The sequence below is a fragment of the Scyliorhinus torazame genome, chromosome 16 (genome assembly GCF_047496885.1).
Source record: "Scyliorhinus torazame isolate Kashiwa2021f chromosome 16, sScyTor2.1, whole genome shotgun sequence".
NCBI classification, from domain to species: Eukaryota; Metazoa; Chordata; class Chondrichthyes; order Carcharhiniformes; family Scyliorhinidae; genus Scyliorhinus; species Scyliorhinus torazame.
Genome location: NC_092722.1, coordinates 59,584,961 through 59,611,579, shown reverse-complemented (window position 1 = coordinate 59,611,579; position 26,619 = coordinate 59,584,961). Strand labels below are relative to the sequence as shown.

Here is a 26,619-nt window from a genome sequence, read left to right as displayed (position 1 = left end):
TCACACTGATATTGTGAGATTTCACACTGAGGGAGAGTGTTCCTCATTCCAGGGGTTTGTCAATCCTCAACATTGACGTAACCTGAGATCAAGGACACGAATTGAGTGCAGGTTATAAAAATATTTTATGGTGATATACTCCTGGCGTCAAATCTTTATAAACATTAATGGAAAAGCTTAACTTAGGGGAATGAACTATTTACGATGGAGATTCATGGCTGACACTCCAGGGCCATCAGAATACTGCCAAACGTCAACTCCCGATCTCTGAACAGCCAGGTAGCAGAGTGCAGTTGGTGGATGAAAATTCATGCCTTATCATAGTATCCTAGTTTGAGGGCCTGTTGTAACGCTGCCTGGATCATGTTGTTGGGCAGTAGAGAGGCACTCCTGATCATAGGGACATGATGCCTGGAAATGAGAAAGTTCAGAGTGCTCTGCAGAGACCAGGACCGGCATTGTTGAAGCTTAATTATGAGAGTTTGATAAACCTGGAGTGCAAGCGAACAGTAACTCCATGAACATCTGCAGGGAAGTGCTTCTGAACACCGATCTGTAACACAAGCACTGCTTTCTCTCATGGATAATGTTACCGAGACCATTGAAACCCAAAGCCCTCACTTGAAAAAGCAATTTGCATTTAGATTGTAGTGAAGCTTTGCAAGGCACTTCACAGGAGTGTTATCAAACAAAATTTGACAGTAAACCACGTAAGACAGGTGACCAAAAGCGAAATCGGTTTAAAGGAGTGTGTTCAAGGAGGAATGGGAGGTAGTGAGGCGGAGAGATTTAGAGAGGAAAATCCAGAGCTTGCGGCCTAGCCAGCTGATGGCATGGCCACCAATGAGGAGTGGTGGGGGAGGGTGGGGGAGACAATTGGGGACGCTCAAGAGACAACCAGATTTGGAGGAATCGTCAACAGCCTCCTGCTCCCCGATTGGTAGCCGAGGGGAAGTCATGTCGAGAGTCAGCACTGAACTCATGATTCAACAACTTGTTCTACAGGCCTATTATCTTCTGACAGAAGCCGAACCTCCTGACATTTACCTTTGCATAGCTTACATACATGATTGATAGATTGATTGATTGATTTATTGTCACATGTACCAAAGTACAGTGAAAAGTATTTTTCTGTGGCCAAGGGAACGTACACAGTACGTACACAGTAGACAAAAAGAATAATCGACAGAGTACATTGACAAATAATGTTTGGTTACAGTGCGGAACAAGGGCCAAACAAAGCAATACATGAGCAAAACCGCATAGAGCGTCGTGAATAGTGTTCTTACAGGGAACAGATCAGTCCGAGGGAGTCGTTGAGGAGTCTAGTAGCTGTGGGGAAGAAGCTGTTCCTATGTTTGGATGTGTGGGTCTTCAGACTTCTGTATCTTCTGCCTGATGGAAGGGTCTGGAAGAGGGCAAGGCCTGGGTGGGAGGGGTCTCTGACAATGCTGTCTGCTTCTCTGAGGCAGCGGGAGGTTTAGACAGTGTAGAACATGAACCGTGATGGAATTATGAACCTATTCAGCAAGATCCTCACTCTCCCAAACAATTTCATGTTGAATGTGATTAGTCTTCATGCTGCTCCCTGCCAAATGCATAACACTGCTTTTAATTATAGAACATTATTCTCCACGCAACAGTGGAAATTAGTCTTTGGCTTCGCCTTCAATACAGCATATAATCACACAGTCATTAGTTAAAAACAGTAAATATTTCATGGGCAGCATGGTAGCACAAGTGGATAGCACTATTGCTTCACAGCGCCAGGGTCCCAGGTTCGATTCCCCGCTGGGTCACTGTCTGTGCGGAGTCTGCACGTTCTCCCCGTGTGCGCGTGGGTTTCCTCCGGGTGCTCCGGTTTCCTCCCACAGTCCAAAGATGTGCAGGTTAGGTGGATTGGCCATGATAAATTGCCCTTAGTGACCAAAAAAGGTTAGGAAGGGTTATTGGGTTACGGGGATAGGGTGGAAGTGAGGGCTTAAGTGGGTCGGTGCAGACTCGATGGGCCGAATGGCCTCCTTCTGCACTGTATGTTCTATGTTCATGTATACCTACATTCATACATTTGTGCATGCATAACATGTCCATACCTTGCAAACATTTCACTTTGCTTTTAAAGTATTCACTGCAGTGAAAATAAATAAAAACAGCAAGTTCAATTCACATTATATTATTTAGTAAGCTTACGGCACTGGGAACAAAGATTCTTGAACAGATTTTACCTAACAATAGGCATCCTGAAGCGCCAAGTTTGACTCAGCCGCCCAGTTCATCTCGATCTGCCTACAGAAAATTGTTCTCCTCCACTTTCCTAAAGCATGCCCAGATGTCTAGTAACATTTGCAAACCGGTGGACCATCCTCCAACACCTGTATCTGGGTCAGAATTGGATATACTCCTGCCAGCAGAAAGTTGTTATTAAGAACTGAGTCTGCTTGGATGCCGGTGTATGTGAGACACCAATGGTAACCAGCCTTCAAGCAGATTCTGGGCTCTGAATAACAACTTTCTGCTGGCAGGAGTACATCCAATTCTTACTCATTGACTTATTGACGTACTGTTGTGTAACATATTATCATGAAAAGTTTCTGAACATTCAAGTGAGCAACATTTCAATCCCTCATCTATTAACTTACTTCTTCAAACATTTATGATTTCCAGAAGCTGTGTTGAGTGTCACTAATGTCTTCTTTACTGTCCAGGGTGGTAGAGGCTTGGAACTCTCCTCCACAATAGCAATTGCTGCTAGATCAGTTGTTAAATTTAAATCTGAGATAGGTGAATTTTTGTTAAACAAAGGTATTCAGGGACTTGGGCCAAAGTAGTTAGGCCACAGATCAGCCATGATCTCATTGAATGGCAGAGCAGACTTGAAGGGCTGAATGGCCTACTCCTGTTCCCACGTTCCTATGTTCCAGTGATGATAAGATGCGATTTATCGGTGGCGGCCTGCCGGAATTGAGATGGGACGTGGATGGTAGATCCCACGAGAGGCTTCTTCCGTGATTCCTAACGAAATCTCGTGAGGCGTCGCATAGATAAGAGAGCTTAACAGCTCACTTAACAATGCCTATGCCAGATCAACCAACCCCAGGGATCTACCGGCCTTGCCGAGGAGACCCCAACCGGGCGCCCTTTAGCACTGGTCCTCACAAACGAGGACCAGGCAGAATGGCACATGGGGGGAGGGGGTCACCCAGGTGATCGGAGGTCTCCGGGTGGTTGAGCTCTGGACAGGGTGGCACCCTGGCCGTGCCACCTGGAGACCCTGGCAGTGCCAGGGTGGTCAGGTGGCAATACCAGGCTGGCAGAGGCATTGCCAGGCTGGCACGCGTACTGCCAGGGTGCCGGGCTGGAAGTGCCAAGGCGCCCAAAGCATTTTGCCGGCACCTGGGGATCAGGGCCAGGGGTGGGCTGCCATTAGGAGACGGGGTGCAAGGGGGTGGCTCGAGGACCCCCCCAACTGGTGGGTTGGGGTATTGGGGGGGGCCTGGGGGTCACGTTGGAGGGTCAAGAGATTGGGGAGTCATTTAAGACAGACTCCCGTTCAATAGCCAGGTAATTCCCGGTGCTAATCCCAGCCAGAACAGGACCCTGTTGTTTTTTTTGTTAGATCGCGCCCAAGGTGCATTATTCTGTGGTCTCTTCAAACATTTTACCAAGAATTGACTCCCGTCTAATGGACTAAAAGCCCCCTGACTCATCATCATCCCTTATCAGAGCAATAGGGGCATCCTTTCAATGCAATGATATAAAAAACAGAAAATGCTGGAAAACTCAGCAGGCCTGGCAGCATTGGTGGAGAAAGAGACTTAACTTTTGGAGTCCAATATAACTCTGCTTCAACCAAACAATTCCAGTGTCTAAATAAGCTGGTAATGACATGGGGAAGAACTTTGCAAAGTGCATGTCCCATCTCTTTAACCTCTTTAAATTAGATGAGATGATGATGCAACGGTAATGTCACTGCACGCTAATACTCTGGTAATATGGGTTGAAACCTGTGGAATTAAAACTCAATTAATAAATCTGGAATATAATAGCAGTCTCAGTCATGGTGACCATGTTGATTATTATCAATTGCTATAAAAACTCTCTGGTTCACTCACATCCTTTAGGGAAGGAAATCTGCCGTCCTTACCTGGTCTGGCCTCCAGATGTGACTCCAGACCCACAGCAATGTGGCTGACTCTTCAATTTCCTCTGAAATGGCCCAGCAAGCCACTCAGTTCAAGGACAATTAGGGATGGACAACATATGTTTGCCCAGCCATCAACGCCCACATCCCATGAAAGAAATGTAAACCTCCAATGGATGTCATTAGGATCAGCAATCTGATTTGTGATAAGACTTATTATCCTTTGTACAATTATTTTCTTATCTACAGCATTACCCACGGCTGGTAGCTTAGCATTGATCACAGGAGTACTGCAAAGTACTCATTTAACATCACTGCCATAGCTTGTGAATTCATATGAATCTGTCTTAAGGCTTCTTTCAGTGGTTTTCTACAGTCCTTAGTGGTCTTCTACCCGCAAACATACCTAGTTTAGCAACTACTATCCTAACTACCTAACATATTTTTCTCCGTTAATCTCTTGGCTTCTATAATTTCTCTTAATTCTGTAGGATATTTATCTCTATCCTCCTGTGAATTGTTTTCTGTGTAAAGGGTTAACATCAGAAGCATACAGGGTGGCATGGTGGCACAGTGGTTAGCACTGCTGCTTCGCAGCCCAGGGACCCGGGTTGAATTCCAACTTTGGGTGATTGTCTGTGTGGAGTTTGCACGTTCTCCCCCCATCTGCGTGGGTTTCCTCCGGGTGCTCTGGTTTCCTTCCACAGTACAAAGATGTGCAGGACTCAGCAAGATGTAGGAACATGCGGGAGCAGCAGATGCTACCGAGACACAGATCCGGAGACTGGACAGCAGCGAGCACAGGCCCGAAGCAGAAGCAACACAGAAGAAGGAACAATCCCAAGGCTCAACAGATGCATGAAATCCACACTATCACCCTCAGGACCATTTCGGAGCGCAGCAGGGTTGCAACAGGCCTATAAATGGGACAACTGGAGAAAAAGGTTCATGAGGTGCAGAATTGCTTCAGGATTACATAAAAAGTATCAAAACAATCAGGTCAGTACCATACTTTATGCAGTAGGATCTATCATTGGCGATGTGATAGTAAGGCAGGGTGGGGTTGATAAGATATTAATTTCTTTTGAAGATGTCCTGCAAGTTTTCAAGTCATATCTCAGTGTGTGTCAGAAATTAATAATAGTGAGGGTTAGATTTAACAAAAGAAAGTAAAGCCCTGGCAAAAGTGTGCATGTGTTCATCGACAGTCTCTATACGCTGACGTGGAACTGAAAGTAAGGAATCGTAAAGGCTGAGCTTATTCCTGACAAAAGCAGTGCTAACCACTGTGCCACCATGCTGCCTGGCTTCTGCAATTTCTATATTATAACAGTGACCACAATTCAAAAATACTTAATTGGCGGTGAAATGCTTTGAGACACCCCGAGATTGTGAAAGGCACCGTGGAGATTCAAGTTTTTCTTGCTTTACTTCCTCGCAGCTGATGATTGAAGTGTTACTATATCTATATTCCAAGTTTGTCCATCAGTAACCAGGGTTCCAGTTTTCACCAACAGTGGCCTGCCTCATCTCTCTGTTCCTTCAAATGGTGGTAACTAATGAATACTAAATCAAAAGGCATCAAGGCTATGCCCAATGGGTTTCGCATTTCCAACGTCACTCCTGTAATGTTCTTGTCGGGTGGCCTGATTTATATTAGAATCATAAAATATACAGTGCAGAAGGAGGCTATTCGGCCCATTGTCTCTTCACCGGCCCTTGGAAAGAGCACCCTATTTAATCCCACGCCTCCATGTTGTCCCCATAACCCAATAACCCTACCTAACCTTTTGGACAAAAAGCAGCAATTTATCATGGCCAATCCACCTAACCTGCACATCTTTGGACTGTGGGAGCAAACCGGAGCACCCGGAGGAAACCCAGGCAGATACGGGGAGAGCGTGCAAACTCTACACAGACAGTCACCCGAGACTGGAATTGAACCTGGGACCGTGGAACTGTGAGGGATCAGTGCTAACCACTGTGCCACCGTGCCATCCGTGCAAGAACACTTTTAGCTAAAGCTATAAATAATTTATTAACATTAACTGTCGGTCAACTATACACAAAACAACAGATGAATAATAGTATTAACATGCACAGAAAATTGTTGCTTCCGGTTCTCCAGTCAGTCTGAGGTCACCTGACTCTAACATTCACATATATGCTAGTGAGACTCCTAGTGGTCAGTCAATGAATTACAACATAACCATGGTATCACCACATCTCGCAGTGGGTTTCTCATTCCCATTTATGCTTGTCGTTTTTTTTTGTTTCTCAAACAACATCTGCCCTTCATCAGAATTAAGGAGAAACAGTAGGATCCTGCTCAATACAGCACTTTTCCCAACCTCAGGAAATCCCGCAACACATTACCACTATTGAAGTGGATGTACCTTCACCTTAGGGATTGCAGCGCTTCAAGAAGCCAGCTCACCACCATCTTCTGAAGGGCAACTAGGGAAGGGCATTAAATGCTGGCCTAGCCAGTGGCACCCACATCCCGTAAATGAAAGAGTAAGTCACTTTTGTAGGGCAACTTATTAGCCAATTGCACAGCAAGATACCACAAAGAGCAGTGCGATAACTGACAAGTTAATCTATTTTACCTGTTGACTGAGGAATATATATTGGCTCAGCCAACTGGACAACTCTTCTTCTTCAGTAGTTCTAATGGATATTTCATGTCAACTATAGTTGGACCCATATAGGATCCATATTGGTTTAACATCTCATCTGAAAGACGGCGCCTGCTTCTAATTCATTCTGGAGTCTGCCAAGGGGCCAGTATGCCTGTTCCCCTCTGAATAACTCCTCATTAATAGACTCGTCTGAATTATGTATATCTGCTAGACCATCTGAAATATAAACACTTTAAACTCCTGACTCTCTCATTTCCTGTCAAACTTGCGGGAATTGACTTTGTTGCAAAAAAGGATGACATTTAAAAGTAACAAAATCCCAAAATACGGCACTAAGTCATGATGTTCATTTGGAGAGCTGGTGCAGACAGGCTGGACCAAATGGCCTCTTTCTGAGCCTTAACAATTCTGTGATTGTGATGACAAGGATGAAAGGGATAAGTCTCTTCAGACATAACCAGCAAGGTGTGTCTAATGTTAGATGCCAGCTTTCTGAGTTGAGTGGGTGCCCAATACAGTCACACCAGCCTTTTTCCTCATCCGAAGATTTTCTCTCTGCTTGTGAAGAATGTCCAAACATACCCTTACCATTGAAATTAAACACTGCCAACTGTCACAGCTATTAATGTACAAAGTATTAGAGAAGCAGATAGCCAGAAATACATACAGTTCTATATATCTACTGTAAGTTACCTCAGGAACAAAAGAACAGGAGCAGCCTACTAAGCTCTTGATTCTGTTCCACCATTTAATTAAATCACAACTGATCTGCATTTAACTCTAGTTGACCATAATAGATCCATAACCCTCAGTACATTGTCAGAACAAAAACTTATAAATCTCAGTTTTAAAATTTTAAATTTATTCCCAGCCTCAACAACCTTTTTGTTGGATAAGAGTTCTAGATTTCCGCCAAGGAAATACATCCTGACATCTCTCCTGAATGGGGTAGCCCTAATTTTAAGGTCATACCAAACTGTTCAGGACTCCCACACCAGAGGAAATAGTTCTAGTTCCTGTCTCGCAAGCCAATTGAACTCTTCAGTAATTTTAAACACCTCCATTAGGTCAACCCTAAATCTACGATACTCGAGGAAATTCAAGCCTGATCCATGCAATATGTCTTCAGGATTTGACCCGTTTAGCAGTGGTTCCTGTGACATTATGTGAAAGTGCCAGTGAATAATGCATTGGGCAGTGTCCCTGCTGCTATGCCAACCTCTTTGGATTCGAGTCCCACCCCAGGCCGCTATGGCCAGGGCATTTATAATGCGGCCAAAAAGCTGGAGTATCAACTTGTAGATCCTTACAAGAGGTGCCAATGGCCGGCGGTAAGAGTGGGAGAGATTCCTGGTCAGCCATGTGATGATAATAAAATCGGAGCCTCTACCAACACTATTCGTGGGCCCAGGCTACTACATGTATGTAAAAGTGCCCATTTCCCACGGCAACTCAGACTCCCTCAGACCAAATTGCCACCGCGTATGAGCAGAGTGTTGCCGATTGAAGATTTCAAATTGGATATTGTTTTTGAATTTCTTTCTGTTGGACCAGAATTGAAAGCTGATCTGTGTTTACATTGACTGATGCCATGTGTTTGACATTATGTAGCGAAGGGGCCTAAACCACGCAAGTTGCAGCAAGCACTTCTTCCAGCGGTTGAACATGATCTCTGCAGCCGGTCTGACTGGTTGGGAACCAATGTTATGGACACCATGATCTGTGTTGGAGGTTATTCCAAGACTGCATGTGAAGTATGTCATTCAATCTACTTGGTTCAATGAAATATTATTGTATATGCATTCATCAAAGGAAACTATCGTCTTAATGACAAACTTTTGCTTTGCTTACACACTGTGATTTTTTTATAAAACTCTTTCATGGGATGTGAACGTCACTGGCAAGTTGTCCAACCCTAATTGCCTCTGCAAAGGTGTTGGTGAATTGCGGAACCGGGGGATGAATGTGTGGTATAGCCGATTGGGTCACTGGCCGTTCACCACCAAGCCCTTGTGTTAAAGTCTAGTCCAGTCAAATGGGGCTGTCTTTGATCATCGGTAGTTTAATGAGGATGCACTTGCAGACGCTTATTCCTGTCCCCAGTTATGTGCAAGTCCCCAGGATGAAAGGACATGTTGTTTGACTGCATCCAGCAGGATAACCCAGGCCATCTAAGAAAGGATATACTTGCCAGAGAGGGAGCACAGCAAAGGGATCACCAGACTGATTCCTGGGCTGGCAAGGTTGTCGTATGAGGAGCAATTGGGTTGACTGGGCCTGAATTCACTGGAGTTTAGAAGAATGAGAGGGGTTTTAACTGAAACAAATAACATTCTGACAGGGCTGGACAGACTGGATGCAGGAATGTTGTTTTCTCTGATTGGGGGTCTCTAGAAAATGGGGTAACAGTCTCGGGATACGGGATAGGCCATTTAGGAATAAGATGAGGAGAAACATCTTCACTCAGGATGTTAGAACATAGAACATAGAACATACAGTGCAGAAGGAGGCCATTCGGCCCATCGAGTCTGCACCGACCCACTTAAGCCCTCACTTCCACCTTATCCCCATAACCCAATAATCCCTCCTAACCTTTTTGGACATTAAGGGCAATTTAGCATGGCCAATCCACCTAACCTGCACGTCTTTGGACTGTGGGAGGAAACCGGAGCACCCGGAGGAAACCCACGCAGACACGGGGAGAACGTGCAGACTCCACACAGACAGTGACCCAGCGAGGAATTGAACCTGGGACCCTGGCGCTGTGAAGCCACAATGCTACCGTGCTGCCCCTATGGATTAATTTACAAACAAGGCCGTGGAGGCCAAATCATTGAATATATTTGAGAAGAAAATAGATACATTTCTAGACTCTAGAGGTGTCGAGGGGTATGGGGAGAACATTGGAGAATGGAGTTGCGATAGAGGGTTAGCCATGATTATGTTGAATGATGGAGCAGACATGAATGGCTGAATGGCCTACTCATGCTCCTGTTTTCCATGTTTTTATGGGAGGATGAGCATTGTAGTGAATGGGAGTGATACAATACTGAGTGAGAGAATATCTTGAGTGAGAGTCCACGGAGTGAGTGTTAGGATAGAGTAGTACTATGATCCCAGAGCAGACCTCAACAGTGGCTAGGATACTGGATAGAAATCCCAATATTTTATTTTAATTTTGTAAGGCTGTGAGGAAAGGATGCCTCGCTCCAGGAGTGATTACATGAAGAAATAGGGATATGGTATATTAAAACAAACTTTATTACTGACACAGTATTAGAATATCGTCAACATCACACCAGAAAATAACTTACAATTATCCTTAAATAATACTATTCAATACAGTGAATACATTGCCCTTAACTGCTATCTTTATTCCCACTCAAACAACAAGGGGAAACATATTTTAGCTCTCAATCCAATGTTAAACCATTGACACTCAGGAATACCTGCTGTACAGAGAGGTGCTTTGAGAAGGAGAGGTCCCTTGACACTGCTTTAAAGAAAAAATCTGACTCCTGTCAGACCCATACAGAAACTCTGGTTGTAAACTAAAGACTGGGGGGAAGGGAAAGTCAGGGAACCAAGAGGTGAAGTAATCAGCGGGAAGCGTAGCTGCTTAGGAATACAAAAAAACACGAACAGACAAAACTCAAGAGTGGTTACGATTGTCCCCATCCCACAAAATATGACACAGTGTATGGAAAGGCTCAGTAAACCAAGGTCCACCACACTAAGAAAACAAAAAGGGACGGTCAATAGAGAAATAAAGGTGCTATATTTAAATGCGCGCAGTGTACGGAACAAGGTAGATGAGCTTGTGGCCCAGATTGTGACTGGCAGGTATGATGTGGTAGGCATCACAGAGACATGGTTGCAGGGGGTTCAGGACTGGCATTTAAACATCCAGGGATTCACAACCTATCGAAAAGACAGAGAGGTGGGCAGAGGGGGCGGGGTTGCCTTGTTAATTAGGTATGAAATTAAATCAATAGCACTAAACGACATAGGGTCAGATGATGTGGAGTCTGTGTGGGTAGAGTTGAGGAACCACAAAGGCAAAAAAAACATAATGGGAGTTATGTACAGGCCTCCTAACAGTGGTCAGGACCAGGGGCACAAAATGCACCACGAAATAGAAAGTGCATGTCAGAAAGGCAAGGTCACAGTGATCATGGGGGACTTTATGCAGGTGGACTGGGTAAATAATACTGCCAGTGGACCAAAGGAAAGAAAATTCATTGAATGTTTACAGGAGGGCTTTTTGGAACAGCTTGTGATGGAGCCTACGAGGGAACAGGCCATTCTGGACTTAGTGTTACGTAATGAGCCAGACTTGATTAAAGATCTTAAAGTAAGGGAGCACTTAGGAGGCAGTGATCATAATATGGTCGAATTCACTCTCCAATTTGAAAGAAAGAAGGTAGAATCAGATGTAAAGGTGTTACAGTTAAATAAAGGTAACTACAGGGGCATGAGGGAGGAACTGACGAAAATCGACTGGGAGCAGAGCCTAGTGGGAAAGACAGGAGAACAGCAATGGCAGGAGTTTCTGGGAGTAATTGAGGACACAGTACAGAGGTTCATCCCAAAGAAAAGAAAGGTTATCAGAGGGGGGATTAGGCAGCCATGGCTGACAAAGGAAGTTAGGGAATGCATCAAAGCAAAAGAGAAAGCCTATCATGTGGCAAAGAGTAGTGGGAAGTCAGAAGATTGGGAAGGCTACAAAAACAAACAGAGGATAACAAAGAGAGAGATAAGGAAAGAGAGGATCAAATTTGAAGGTAGGCTAGCCAGTAACATTAGGAATGATCGTAAAAGTTTATTTAAATACATTAAAAACAAACGGGAGGCAAAAGTTGACATTGGGCCGCTCCAAAATGACGCTGGTAATCTTGTGATAGGAGACAAGGAAATAGCTGAAGAACTGAATAAGTACTTTGCATCAGTCTTCACAGTAGAAGACATGAGTAATATCCCAACAATTCCGGAGAGTCAGGGAGCAGAGTTGAATATGGTAGCCATCACAAAGGAGAAAGTGCTAGAGAAACTAAGAAGTCTAAAAATTGATAAATCTCCGGGCCCAGATGGACTACATCCTAGAGTTCTAAAGGAGATAGCTGAAGAAATAGTGGAGGCGTTAGTTATGATCTTTCAAAAGTCACTGGAGTCAGGGAAAGTCCCAGAGGATTGGATAATCGCTGTTGTAACCTCCCTGTTCAAGAAGGGAACAAGGAAAAAGATGGAAAATTATAGGCCAATTAGCCTAACCTCGGTTGTTGGCAAGATTCTAGAATCCATTGTTAAGGATGAGATTTCTAAATTCTTGGAAGTGCAGGGTCGGATTAGGACAAGTCAGCATGGATTTAGTAAGGGGAGGTCATGCCTGACAAACCTGTTAGAGTTCTTTGAAGAGATAACAAATAGGTTAGACCAAGGAGAGCCAATGGATGTTATCTATCTTGACTTCCAAAAGGCCTTTGATAAGGTGCCTCACGGGAGACTGCTGAGTAAAATAAGGGCCCATGGTATTCGAGGCAAGGTACTAACATGGATTGACGATTGGCTGTCAGGCAGAAGGCAGAGAGTTGGGATAAAAGGTTATTTTTCGGAATGGCAACCGGTGACGAGTGGTGTCCCGCAGAGTTCAGTGTTGGGGCCACAGCTGTTCTCTTTATATATTAACGATCTAGATGACGGGACTGAGGGCATTCAGGCTAAGTTTGCCGATGATACAAAGATAGGTGGAGGGGCAGGTAGTATGGAGGGGGTGGGGAGGCTGCAGAAAGATTTAGACAGTTTAGGAGAGTGGTCTAAGAAATGGCTGATGAAATTCAATGTGGGCAAGTGCGAGGTCTTGCACTTTGGAAAAAAGAATAGAGGCATGGTCTATTTTCTAAACGGTGACAAAATTCATAATGCTGAAGTGCAAAGGGACTTGGGAGTCCTAGTCCAGGATTCTCTAAAGGTAAACTTGCAGGTTGAGTCCGTAATTAAGAAAGCAAATGCAATGTTGTCATTCATCTCAAGAGGCTTGGAATATAAAAGTAGGGATGTACTTCTGAAGCTTTATAAAGCATTAGTTAGGCCCCATTTAGAATACTGTGAGCAATTTTGGGCCCCACACCTCAGGAAGGACATACTGGCACTGGAGCGGGTCCAGCAGAGATTCACACGGATGATCCCAGGAATGGTAGGCCTAACATACGATGAACGTCTGAGGATCCTGGGATTATATTCATTGGTGTTTAGGAGGTTGAGGGGAGATCTAATAGAAACTTACAAGATAATGAATGGCTTAGATAGGGTGGACGTAGGGAAGTTGTTTCCATTAGCAGGGGAGACTAGGACCCAGGGGGCACAGCCTTAGAATAAAAGGGAGTCACTTTAGAACAGAGATGAGGAGAAATTTCTTCAGCCAGAGAGTGGTGGGTCTGTGGAATTCATTGCCACAGAGGGCGGTGGAGGCCGGGACGTTGAGTGTCTTTAAGACAGAAGTTGATAAATTCTTGATTTCTCGAGGAATTAAGGTCTATGGAGAGAGAGCGGGTAAATGGAGTTGAAATCAGCCATGATTGAATGGTGGAGTGGACTCGATGGGCCGAATGGCCTTACTTCCGCTCCTATGTCTTATGGTCTTATGGTCTTATTTCTCCAGAAGCTGGTTCAGCTGGTTTGTTTACCTTTCCAATCACACTGCTCTTCAGTGTGCAAACACATATTTTAACTGAACTGCAGAGAGCAAGCTGCTTGACTTCTGATCACAGCTTCATTCAGCTCACAACTGAACTGCTTTCTGCAAAAATGTCTGATCCCTTAGCGCCACCTACCAACATCATCTTACCACGCTGAAATCGAATTAACACTACAGAGAATTCCCTTCATCGAACAATATTCCATTAGCCCAAGCTTTTTTATGATGCTTTAATTGCACCCCTGGCTCCCAAACTTTACTTGCCTTTCAAACTAGGATTTCTTTCAAAACAAGATCGCAGCAGTCACACACAAACTAACCCAGGTTTTAACCCTTACTACACCAAATACACAGAATACAATACATCTGAAATTCCTACATTCATCACAACTCCCCCTTAAAAAATGAACCAGCAATATGGCTTCATTGTTCCAAAGCTGTTTAACTCTAATCTTTCTCGCTAATTAATACTCTGTAAGATACATATCATATTATATTTAAACATGCAAATGTAAGCATGAGAATAGTCCATTTCAGTCTTTCTTTTCCACCTTCGAGCATTGGAATTACAGAAAATCCTGGTCCTACGGATACACAAGTGAGCACATTGCTTGGGACCCATTTATGAGATTGCCGGCAAGTCTAATTTTGTGGTGCATGGAGCTGTAGGAATCCCAATGTGTATATTGACCAATGGTTTGAGGTAGACAGTAGATGAAAACTCAACACAGATTTCTCAACCAGCAAGTCAAGGAAAAGATGGCTCATTAGACTGCTCCATTTCACAGGCAAATTTGAGTGCGGGATGGAGCACATTAAGGAATGTCAGGAGATTCTTACATGCCACTGCAGATTCAAATATGGCAAACATGTCATCTACATAATCAGAAATATACAATGGGTGGAAGGAGGTTATGGGTCATTTCTTCTGGAAACTGACAAAAGTGAGTGAGAGCTGGCCCTAGAAGGGCAACACCGTCTATTTGGGCATACATAGCATCCTTAAAGCTGCATTCAGCTGCGAGTGTTACCAAGTCCATAGGTTTAACGAATACAAATTCAAAACACATATAGATTTCCATGATATAGTCCGAGGAGATAGGAGAGGTGCTAAATGAATATTTTTTGTCAGTATTCACACAGGAAAAAGACAATGTTGTCGAGGAGAATACTGAGATTCAGGGTACTAGACTAGAAGGGCTTGAGGTTCATAAGGAGGAGGTGTTAGCAATTCTGGAAAGTGTGAAAATAGGTAAGTCCCCTGGGCCGGATGGGATTTATCCTAGGATTCTCTGGAAAGCTAGGGAGGAGATTGCTGAGCCTTTGGCTTTGATCTTTAAGTCATCTTTATCTACAGGAATAGTGCCAGAAGACTGGAGGATAGCAAATGTAATCCCCTTGTTCAAGAAGGGGAGTAGAGACCAAAACCGGTAACTATAGACCAGTGAGCCTTACTTCTGTTGTGGGAAAAATCTTGGAAAGGTTTATAAGAGATAGGATGTATAATCATCTGGAAAGGAATAATTTGATTAGAGATAGTGAACACGGTTTTGTGAAGGGTAGGTCGTGCCTCACAAACCTTATTGAGTTCTTTGAGAAGGTGACCAAACAGGTGGATGAGGGTAAAGCAGTTGATGTGGTGTATATTTCGATTTCAGTAAAGCGTTTGATAAGGTTCCCCACGGTAGGCTACTGCAGAAAATACGGAGGCATGGGATTCAGGGTGATTTAGCAGTTTGGATCAGAAATTGGCTAGCTGGAAGAAGACAAAGGGTGGTGGTTGATGGGAAATGCTCAGACTGGAGTCCAGTTACTAGTGGTGTACCACAAGGATCTGTTTTGGGGCCACTGCTGTTTGTCATTTTTTAAATGACCTGGAGGAGGGCGTAGAAGGGTGAGTAAATTTGCAGATGATATTAAGGCGGTGGAGTTGTGGACAGTGCGGAAGGATGTTACAAGTTACAGAGGGACATAGATAAGCTGCAGCGCTGGCTGAGAGGTGACAAATGGAGTTTAATGCATAAAAGTGTGACGTGATTCATTTTGGAAGGAATAACAGGAAGGCAGAGTACTGGGCTAATGGTAAGATTCTTGGCAGTATGGATGAACAGAGAGATCTCGGTGTCCATGTACATAGATCCCTGAAAGTTGCCACCCAGGTTGAGAGGGTTGTTAAGAAGGTGTACGGTGTGTTAGCTTTTATTGGTAGAGGGATTGAGTTTCGGAGCCATGAGGCCATGTTGCAGCTGTACAAAACTCTGGTGCGGCCGCATTTGGAGTATTGCGTGCAATTCTGGTCGCCGCATTATAGGAAGGATGTGGAAGCATTGGAAAGGGTGCAGAGGAGATTTACCAGAATGTAGCCTGGTATGGAGGGAAGGTCTTATGAGGAAAGGCTGAGGGACTTGAGGCTGTTTTCGTTAGAGAGAAGAAGGTTAAGAGGTGACTTAATTGAGGCATACAAGATGATCAGAGGATTGAATAGGGTGGACAGTGAGCCTTTTTCCTCGGATGGTGATGTCTAGCATGAGGGGACATAGCTTTAAATTGAGGGGAGATAGATATAGGACAGATGTCAGAGGTAGGTTCCTTACTCAGAGAGTAGTAAGGGCGTGGAATGCCCTGCCTGCAACAGTAGTGGACTTGCCAACACTAAGGGCATTCAAATGGTCATTGGATAGGCATATGGACGATAAGGGAATAGTGTAGATGGGCTTTTGAATGGTTTCACAGGTCGGCGCAACATCGAGGGCCGAAGGGCCTGTACTGCGGTGTAATGTTTTATGTTCTATGTTATCCTTTAAGTAAGTAAAGTTTGGCAATAAAATTCATGCGTCCCACTTTTTCAACAGTCTAACTAATGAGGAATAGGATAAAAATCTGACTCTGTAACTGTGTTGACTGTTCTATAGTCCACACACATTTATTGTATTCCATCTGGTTTTGCTACCATCATAATAGGTGACTTCCGATTGCTGCAACTCACTTTAATGTTATCATTCTTAAGCATGCTGTTAATCTCCTTTTGTACCTGTGCTAACTTTAGTGGATTGATTTTGTATGAACATAGAACATAGAACATACAGTGCATAAGGAGGCCATTCGGCCCATCGAGTCTGCACCGACACCCACTTAAGCCCTCACTTCCACCCTATCCCCATAACGCAATAACCCCTCCTAACCTTTTTTGGTCACCAAGGGCAATTTATCATGGCCAATCCACCTAACCTGCACGTCCTTGGACTGTGGGAGGAAACCAGAGCACCCGGAGGAAACCCACGCAGACACGGGGAGAACGTACAGACTCCGCACAGACAGTGACCCAGCGGGAATTCGAACCTGAGACCCTGGCGCTGTGAAACCACAGTGCTATCCACTTGTGCTACCGTGCTGCCCTTAAACAATGGATGTTGTTTAATTGGAATGGCATTTCCTACATCTGCCTCATGCATATATCCGCCTCATGTATTCCTACATACACCACGATGTAACTGTAATTAGGTCATTTGGATTTTCCTCCGGAAGGTAACTCAATAATTTATCCCAATTTCTTATTACTTTCTCATTCTCCAATCTAATTTGAGGGATGTCTAATTCAGAATCACCTGGATTTATCTGTTCTCCCTGAGTTGCAATGACTAACACCTCCTCCTTCTTTCCTCCTGTATCAAAATACCTTTTGAGCCTATTAACATGACACACTCTGTAAGTTTTCCTTCTTTCTGACATTCTTTTCAAATAATTAGCCTTACTCAATTCCTTTCAATTTGATAAGGCCTATTAAATTTTGCTTTTTTTTTGATAAACAATTTTAATGAGGTATTTTTTGGCATTGTAAACTGTAGAATTACAGAACGAGAAAACAATAAATAAAGTACATAGTGCAATTGCCGTAACCGGTAACCGTCCCACCCAGATCTGCTGAATTGACCCCCTATACTACATACCCCTAACACCCCCCGCCCCCCCCCGCCCCCCCCCGCTGCTGACGATTAATTTTCCGCAAAGAAGTCAATGAATGGTTGCCACCTCCGGGCGAACCCTAACAACGACCCTCTCAAGGCGAACTTGATTTTCTCCAAGCCCAGGAAACTTGCCATGTCTGACAGCCAGGCTCACGAATTCAGGGGCTTTGAGTCCCTCCAAGCTAGAAGTATCCGTCTCCGGGCTACCAGGGAAGCAAAGGCCAAAACGTCGGCCTCTTTCTCCCCCTGGACTTCCGGGGCCTCTGAAACCCCCAAAACCGCCACCTCTGGACCCATTGCCACCCTTATGTTCAATACTCTAGACATGACGTCCTCAAACCCCTGCCAGTATCTCCTCAGTTTTGGACACGCCCAAAACATGTGGACATGGTCTGCCGGTCTTCTCAGACACTTTACACACCTGCCTTTACGCCGAAGAATCTGCTCATCCGGGACACTGTCATGTGGGCCCGGTGGACGATCTTAAATTGAATCAGGCTGAGTCTGGCACATTAACCCTGCTCAGCGCGTCCGCCCACAGGCCTTCCCCAACCTCCCCTCCGAACTCCTCCCATTTATACCTCAGCTCCTCGGTCTGCATCTCCTCCGCCCCCATGAGCTCCTTGTAAATATCCGAGACACTCCCCTCCCCCATCCATCCTGTAGACACTACCCTATCTTGTATCCCCCTTAGTGGCAAGAGTGGAAATGATGGCACCTGCCTGCGCAAAAAGTCCTGCACCTGAATATACCGGAATTCATTCTCCCTCGTCAACCCAAACTTGGCCTCCAGCGCCCTCAAGCTAGGGAAGCTCCCTTCCAAGAACAAATCGCCCATCTGCTCAATCCCCGCCCTCCGCCATACCCGAAATCCCCCGTCCAAACTCCCCGGGGCAAACCGATGGTTGTCACATATCGGGGACCAGACTGATGCTCCCGTTGCTCCCACGTGCCTTCTCCACTGTCCCCAGATCCGAAGGGCCGCCACCACTACAGGACTGGTGGAGAAGCGCGACAGCGGGAACGGCAGAGGTGCCGTCACCAATACCCCCAGACTGGTACCCATACACGAGGCTACCTCCACCCACTCCCAAGTCGACCACCCCCCCCACCACCCACTTCCTTATCATGGCTGTTAGCTGCCCAATAATAATTGCTGAAATTCAGCAGTGCAAGCCCCCCTTCCCCCCGGTTCTGCTCGAGCATCGACCGTGGGGACTTGCCCGCCCATACAAAGCCCAAAATGATCTTAAAAAAGGAACATGGAATGAAAATGGGGAGACACTGGAACACGAATAAGAACATCGGGAGGACCGTCATTTTAACTGTCTGTACTCTCCCAGCTAACGACAGCGGGGGCGCATCCCACCTCCGAAACGCCCCTCGCATTTGATCTACCAGCCGGGTCAGGTTCAGCTTGTGCAGTCGACCCCAATCCCGCGCCACTTGTATTCCCAGGTACCTGAAACTGTCCCCAACTAACTGGAACGGCAGCTCCCTCAGCCGGTCCCCTTGGCCCCTCTCCTGAACTACAAACATTTCACTTTTTGTCATCTTCAATTTGTACCCCGAAAACCGGCCGAATTCCCCCAGGGTCGCCATGATTCTGTCCATCCCCGCCATCTGGTCCGAAACGTACAAAAGCAGGTCACCTGCATACAATGAAACTCTATGCTCCACCCACCCCACCCGAACCAGCCCCTTCCAACCCTCTGAAGCCCTCAGAGCAATTGCCAGCGGCTCTATAGCTAGCGCAAGCAGCAGTGGGGAGAGGGGGCAACCCTGTCTCGTCCCGTGGTGCAGTCTAAAATAGTCGGATGTCGTCCTGTTTGTCCTCACACTCGCCTCCGGGGTCTGAACTCGCTGACCCAGTCGATGAAACCCACCCCAAATCCAAACCATCCCAGCACCTCCCATAAGTAGTCCCACTCTACCCGGTCAAACGCCTTCTCCCCGTCCATTGCCACCACTACCTCCACCTCCTTTCCCTCTGGGGGCATCATGATCACATTGAGCAATCTTCTTATATTTGCCACCAGTTGCCTACCTTTAACAAACCCTGTTTGGTCCTCCCGAATAACACTCGGCACACAATCCCCAATCCTAGTGGCCAAAAGCTTTGCCAGCAGTTTGGCATCCACATTAAGAAAGGAGATCGGCCTATAAGACCCACACGACTCCGGGTTCCTGTCCCGTTTTAAAATCAAGGAGATGGTAGCTTGCGACATCGTCTGGGGCAACACTCCACTGTCCCTTGCCTCCAAAAACCTTGACCAGAAGCGGCCCCAATATCCTGGAGAACTTTTTATAAAATTCTACCGGGTACCCATCCAGCCCCGGGGCTTTACCTGACTGCATGGCCTTTAAGCCCTCTAATATCTCCTCAGCTCTGATCGGGGCACCCAGCCCTTCTACAAGCTGCCTGCCCACTTTTGGGAATGTCAGGCTGTCTAAGAAGTGTCTCATCCCCTCTGGCCCGTGGGGGGCTCCGAGGTATAGAGTTTGCTATAAAAGTCCTTGAAAGCCCTGTTCACACCCGCCGCATCCCCTACCAAGTTACCGCCTCCATCCACCACTTTACATATTGCCCTAGCCGCCTCCCTCTTTCTGAGCTGTTGAGCCAGCATCCTGCTGGCTTTCTCTCCATGTTCATATACCGCACCCCTCGCCTTTCTGAGCTGCTCCACTGCCTTACCCGCGGACACCACCCCAAACTCCGCCTGCAGCCTCCTCCGTTCCCTCAAGAACTCCGCACTCGGGGTTCCCGCATACCTCCTGTCAATCTGCAGGATCTCTGCTAACAGTCGGTCCGTCTCTGCCCTGTCCGTCTTGTCCCTGTGAGCCCGGATTGAAATCAACTCCCCTCTCACCACTGCCTTGAGTGCCTCCCGCACCACCGCTGCTGAGACTTCCCCCGTATCATTGACCTGCAGGTAGTTTTGCATACACATCCTCACCCTCTCGTACACCCCTTCATCCGCCAGCAGTCCCACATCCAGCCTCCACTGCGGGCGCTGGAAGCTCTCTTCACTCACCTGTAGCTCGACCTAATGCGGGGCATGGTCGGAAATGGTGATTGCCGAATACTGCGCATCCACCACCCTTGTCAGTAGATCCCTACTCAGTATTAAAAAATCGATCCGGGAGTAGACCCTATGAACGGGCGAGAAAAAGGAGAACTCCTTCCCTGTCGGCCTTCTAAACCTCCACTGGTCAATCCCCCCCCCCCACCATCTGCTCCATGAACTCCCTCAGCTCTTTTCCCATTGCTGACACTCTGCCCGATCTTGAGCACGACCGGTCCAGGACCGGATCCATAACTGTATTGGAGTCCCCTCCCATAACCAGCTTGTGGGCATCCAGTTCGGGTATCTTCCCCAGCACCCTCTTTATGAAATCAGCATCATCCCAGTTTGGCGCATATATGTTGACCAGGACCACCTTCCTCCCTTCCAGCTTACCGCTAACCATAACGTAGCGACCTCCCCCATCCGAAACAATAGTCCCCACCTCAAACTGCACCCGCTTGTTCACCAGAATCGCGACCCCCCTGGTCTCAGTATCTAGCCCTGAGTGGAATACCTGACTAACCCAGCTCTTCCTCAACCTAATCTGGTCCGTTACCTTCAAGTGTGTCTCCTGCAACATTATCACGTCCGCCTTTAAAGCCCTAAGATGTGCGAACACTTTTGCCCTCTTCACCGGCCCATTTAGCCCTCTAACGTTCCACGTGACCAGCCTAGTTGGGGGGCACTGTGCCCCCCCCCATGCCGGTCAGCCATCCCCTTTCCAGGTCCTGCCCCCAGCCTCTGCCCCGCACCCCTGTAGCCTCCTGGCAGCGCCCATCCCCGACTTCTTCTCCACTTCTAAAATCAAATCCCTCCCTTGTCAGCCGAACAACCCCCCCCCCCCCCCCAAGCAACAACACTCTGTAACCGAACCCCATCCCTAATCTGATTGTATACACCCCCCCACTGTGCTCCCGCAGACTAGCTCACCCAGCTCGCCTAGTGGCCCACGGCTCCGGTGCCAACATGTCTCCCACCTATTGTTGCCTACCTGCCCTCCCTCCCGCCCATCGAAACCATCAACCCAGCCCCGACAACCGCCCACTTTAAGAAACAGCCGCCAACCAAAATCAGTATAAAGAAAAACAAAGCCAAACTCTCGCCATAATACAGATCAAAGTAACACTACTCAAAATAATACAAAGTCAAAAATCCCCACCACCATCCCCCTCACAACACAGAAAACACACCAAAATCGAATCATTCTTTCACTACTTTCCCCTTCTTAAACAAAACACAATTATCAAATGAATAAATCAGTGCAAACAGCATTTAAAATGAACAGGAAAAACAGTTTCTCGAACTTAGAGCAGAATGTTCTCAAGTTGGCACCAGTCCTTTCCTCCTGGCGAATTCCATAGGGTCCTCGGGCGACTCAAAGTAATGATGTTGGTCCTCATACATAACCCAAAGTCGCGCCGGATACAACAGTCCAAACTTAACCTGCCTCTTGAACAGGATCGACTTGACTTGATTAAAGCCTGCCCTCCTCTTGGCCACCTCCACGCTTCGATCTTGGTACACCCGCAGAATGCTGTTGTCCCACTTACAGCTCCGCGTGCGCTTGGCCCACTGGAGAATGCGCTTCTTATCCAGGTACCCGTGGAACCTGACAACCATCGCCCGAGGGGGATCTCCCTGCCGCGGCTTCCTCGCCAGCGCTCTGTACGCCCGATCCACCTCCAACGGTCGGGGGAAAGCCCCATCTCCCAGCAGCTTCTGGAACATGTTCGCCACAACCTCCCCGGGATCAGCCGCCTCCGCCCCCTCCGGGAGGCCCACAATCCTTAGGTTCTGCCTATGGGACCTATTCTCCAAATCCTCTACCTGTTCCAGCAGCCTTTTTTGCTGGTCCCTCAGCACCGCCACCTCCACCTCCACCGCCGTCTGGTGTTCCTCCTGTTCAGCGAGCGCCTTTTCCAGTTTCTAGATCGTCCGGTCCTGGGTATCTAGCCTCCGCTCCAGCCTCTCCACCATTTCCTTAATCGGGTCCAGACATTCCCGTTTCTGTCTGGCGAAGCTTTCCCGGATGACCTGCATCAGCTCCTCCATTGATGGTTGGGTCGAAGCCCCAGGGGTCTGGACACTGGCCATCTTATCCCTTCGGGCTCTCTGTTCCATAAATCAATATATACACCAGACACTTGTTCACTGTTACTTCAAGTCCAGCGCTTAAAAACATAAAAAAAGCCGGGGGGAAGGTCCGAATGTCTAGCCAGAGCGGGAGCCACCAAATGTGCGACCTATTCCCTCATAGTCGCCACCGGAAGTCTAAATTTTGCTTTTAATGTGTCATCTACCATAGTAACAGTACTAATCCTTTCTCCCCACTAATAAAACTACACATTTTTGATTTCTTATCTGCCTTTTTGTTTCATCACACATTGTGACAATTTTAAATACTTTCTAGTCACTCACCAACCCTGTTTAATCTCCCCATAAAGTTTGACACATAGTCCAACAATGCAGTCTCTAAATACTGATGCACTAACTTCTCTTTCATCAGTTTAAGTGGTCCCCTTACCTAATGACCAAAAATCAATTTGAATGGACTAAATTTAGTTGATTCGTTTATGTGCATCCCTAATTGCAAATAGTAGAAATTAAATTCCTTTATCCCAATCCTCTGGATAATCCTGACTATAGGTCATCAACATGGTTTTAATGTTTGATACCATCTTTCTAATGCCCCTTGTGATTCCGGATGATATTCAATTGAGTTAAATTTCTTTATTCCTAAACTATCCATAAGTTCCTTGAATAACTTCAACATAAAATTGGATTGCTGACCTGATTCAATTTCTTTTGGTAGTCCACACCTAGTAAAAAATGCAATTAACTCCTCTACAACACTCTCAGCTGTAATGTTTCTTAATGGAATGGCCTCTGGAAGTCTAATAGACACATCCATTATGGTTAACAGATACTGCCCCTCGCAATCAATTAGGACCCTAGTAAAAGGTTCCTCAAATGCTAGAATAGGTATGAAAGGTGCTGGTTTGGTTACTGCTTGCGGTTTCCCTATTACCTGATATGTGTGACATGCACGGCAAAATCCAACTACATCCTTATACAGTCCAGACCAAGAATTTTTTTTTTGTATCTTTGCTCGAGTTTTCCTTTCTCCTAAGTGACCCCCTACTGGAACCTCATGTGTTACCCACAAAACCGCCTTTCTATTTAAAAAAAATAAATTTAGAGTACCCAATTAATTTTTTCCAATTAAAGGGCAATTTAGCATGACCAATCCACCTACCCTGCACATCTTTGGGTTGTGGGAGCGAAACCCACGCAAACACAGGAACGTGCAAACTCTGCACGGACAGTGCCCCAGAGCTGGGATCGAACCTGGGGCCTTGGCGCTGTGAGTCAGCAATGCTAACCACTGCTCCACCGTGCTGCCCCAAACCTGCTCCTTTCTATAACCCACCGGTAATGCCACTTGATGACTTTCGGCCCATTTCTCATCTGCTTGAATATGTAAAGGTCTCCACTTTCTCATTAATACAATATTTCTAATGTAACAACACTCTGATATACACTCAGATTCTATTTCTGTATATGCTTTCTGACACAACTGCTTTACCTCTGAATTGTTCTGCTGTAATTCCAACAATTTTCTTTAACTAAAGTTATCCACCTCATCCACCACCTGCTCTTGTTCTTTATCAACCATCTGATCAAACATGGTTTCTGACAACTGAATCTCAGCCTTCTTATTGGCACTGCTCAAGTTCTCTTCCTCCTGTCTCAACCTGTGACTTTGTGATCTTGTCACCACACAACCAGGAAACAACTCAAGATATGATCTTATGGTCTTATATGCTTCTTGCAACACCTCAGTTGTTTGATTTTCCACAGGCTTTTCAACCACAGTAGGCTGCAGTCCCACCTGTGAACCAGCTATATCATAACCCAGGATAAATTGTACCCCTGAAAAAGGTAATTTTTCTATTATTCCTACCACCAATTCACCACTTTTCACCAGACTCTCTAACCTTACCTCACATCGTGGCACACTGCTCCTCTCACCACTAATTCTACATATTACCACCTTTTCCGGCAGTATTCCTTCCAAACTACATTACATGGGTGGTACGGTAGAACAGTGGTTAGCACTGTTGCTTCACAGCGCCATGGACCTGGGTTCAATCCCCGGCTTGGGTCACTGTCTGTGTGGAGTTGTACGTTCTCCCCGTGTTTGAGTGGGTTTCCTCCAGGTGCTCCAGTTTCCTCCCACAAGTCCCGAAAGACGTGCTTGTTAGGTGCATTGGCCATTCTGAATTCTCCCTCAGTATACCTGAACAGGCACCGGAATGAAGCAACTAGGGGATATTCACAGTAACTTCATTGCAGTGTTACTGTAAGCCTACTTGTGACAATAATAAAGATTATTATACCTCCTTATCTCTCACCATTAAAGTCTGACTTGCTCCTGTATCCTTTAAGATCTCCTTACCTACTCCACCTTGTACATATGAGTAATCCGTACCCCCACAAATAAAATCCTTAAAAAGTTCTGGCACCTGCTTATCCACCAACCCCTGAACAGGCTGTACAGTCTTTTACACCTCTTCCCACTTTCATAAACCCACTGGCTTATCTTGTTTTAATGAGTATATCTTCCAGTACTTTTTTTAAGCCACTAACACTCCGACTTCATGTATCCACCTTTATCACTATGAAAACACTTGTTTTCTTCCCTCCCTTTCACTATCATAGGTTTCCTTTTAAACCTGAGGCAAACTCTCTTTAATGTCACCAGCTAGACCGCCTTTATTTTGACTACCTGTGAAGTTTCTATCCTTTGCAGATTGAAATTGATGTCAAAAAACAGATTTTGCTTTGTGAACTAATTCAAAATTATCTGTCATTTCTGCTGCCAATCTAGCAGTTTTGACTATTTGCTCCTGCACAACAGTTCTCACTACGGCTGGAAGTGAATCTTTAAATTCCTCCAAAATAATTGTTTCCCGAAGAGCATCATTTGTTTGGTCTGTTTTTAATGCTCTTATCCACCTACCAAATTAGTTTGTTTGCTTCTTTCAAATTCTATATATATCTGCCTGGTTCTTTCCATAGATTTCTAAGCTTCTGACTGTAGGCTTCTTGCATTAGTCCATATGCACGTAATATGTTTTTTTCTCAACTCATCATAATCCCTAGATATCTCTTCTGATAATGATGCAAACACTTCATTAGCTCTACCTACCAACTTTGTTGAACCAACACTACCCACATGGTCTTTGGCAAATTCAATTGTTTAGCCACTTTCTCAAAGTAGATTAAAAAAAGGCTTCCATATCTTTCTCACTCAAATCTTGGCAGTGCTCGAATATATTTAAACATATCCCTATTCAGCTTTTGACTAGGAAGTGTTTTGCCTTCCCCAACTCCATCTCCAGTCACTCCCTATTTAAACTTCAAAACTTTGTTCAATTTCGGGTTCCCCCCCTGATCTATCATCTGCCCACCAGCCTAAAAATTGAGGCTGGGTGGGGAAAAGCCCTTAAGTGGTCATTAAGGGCTTTAACTGGGGAAAGAGTGAGATTCCTGCCCGAGGCTCTGCCCACCTCAGCATAAAATCTAACCAGGTCGGGGCAGTCGGGATCCCAGACAGAATCCTGTCCATGCAATTTCACATCCTCCTCCCCCCACCGTACCACCTCAGAATCCACCGGGGAGCATAAAATTCTTGCCCTGGTGTCCTGGCTGATATTTTTCTCTCAATGGTCATCACAAAAACAGATGATATGGTCACTATCACATTGGTGTCCATGGGAGATGCTGGCTGCAAATTGGGCTGTGTTTTCTACATTCAAACAATTCAAAAGTACTTCCACTGGTTGTAAGGTGCTATGGGAGGTCCTGAGTTCACGAGTTCATGAGAGATGCTTTAGAAATACGAGTCTTTCCATTGCCAGTTATAATAATTAAGATTCGGTGTGTGTGTATGCTTTCAATACTCTTGCTTAGGATGGCATATTGCAAGCATGTTGACCTTTGATTTTCTGGGAGATTGGATGCACCATCTCACTAATGGTGAAGGTCTGGGCACACTGCAGTGCAGCAGCATCAAAAGCCACATATACTGGTCCCCGTCCACCCA

General features: G+C 45.8%; 1 protein-coding gene across 1 annotated transcript in view; it reads left to right on the top strand.

Moving 5' to 3' along the window:
* The window catches only part of LOC140392842 (proproteinase E-like), a 155,142-nt gene that overhangs the window by 107,073 nt on the left and 21,450 nt on the right, over positions 1-26,619 (top strand). The window contains exon 7 of the mRNA XM_072478555.1: positions 8,395-8,537. Coding sequence (XP_072334656.1) covers positions 8,395-8,537 — 143 coding nt within the window. The remainder of the gene's footprint in view (positions 1-8,394; positions 8,538-26,619) is intronic.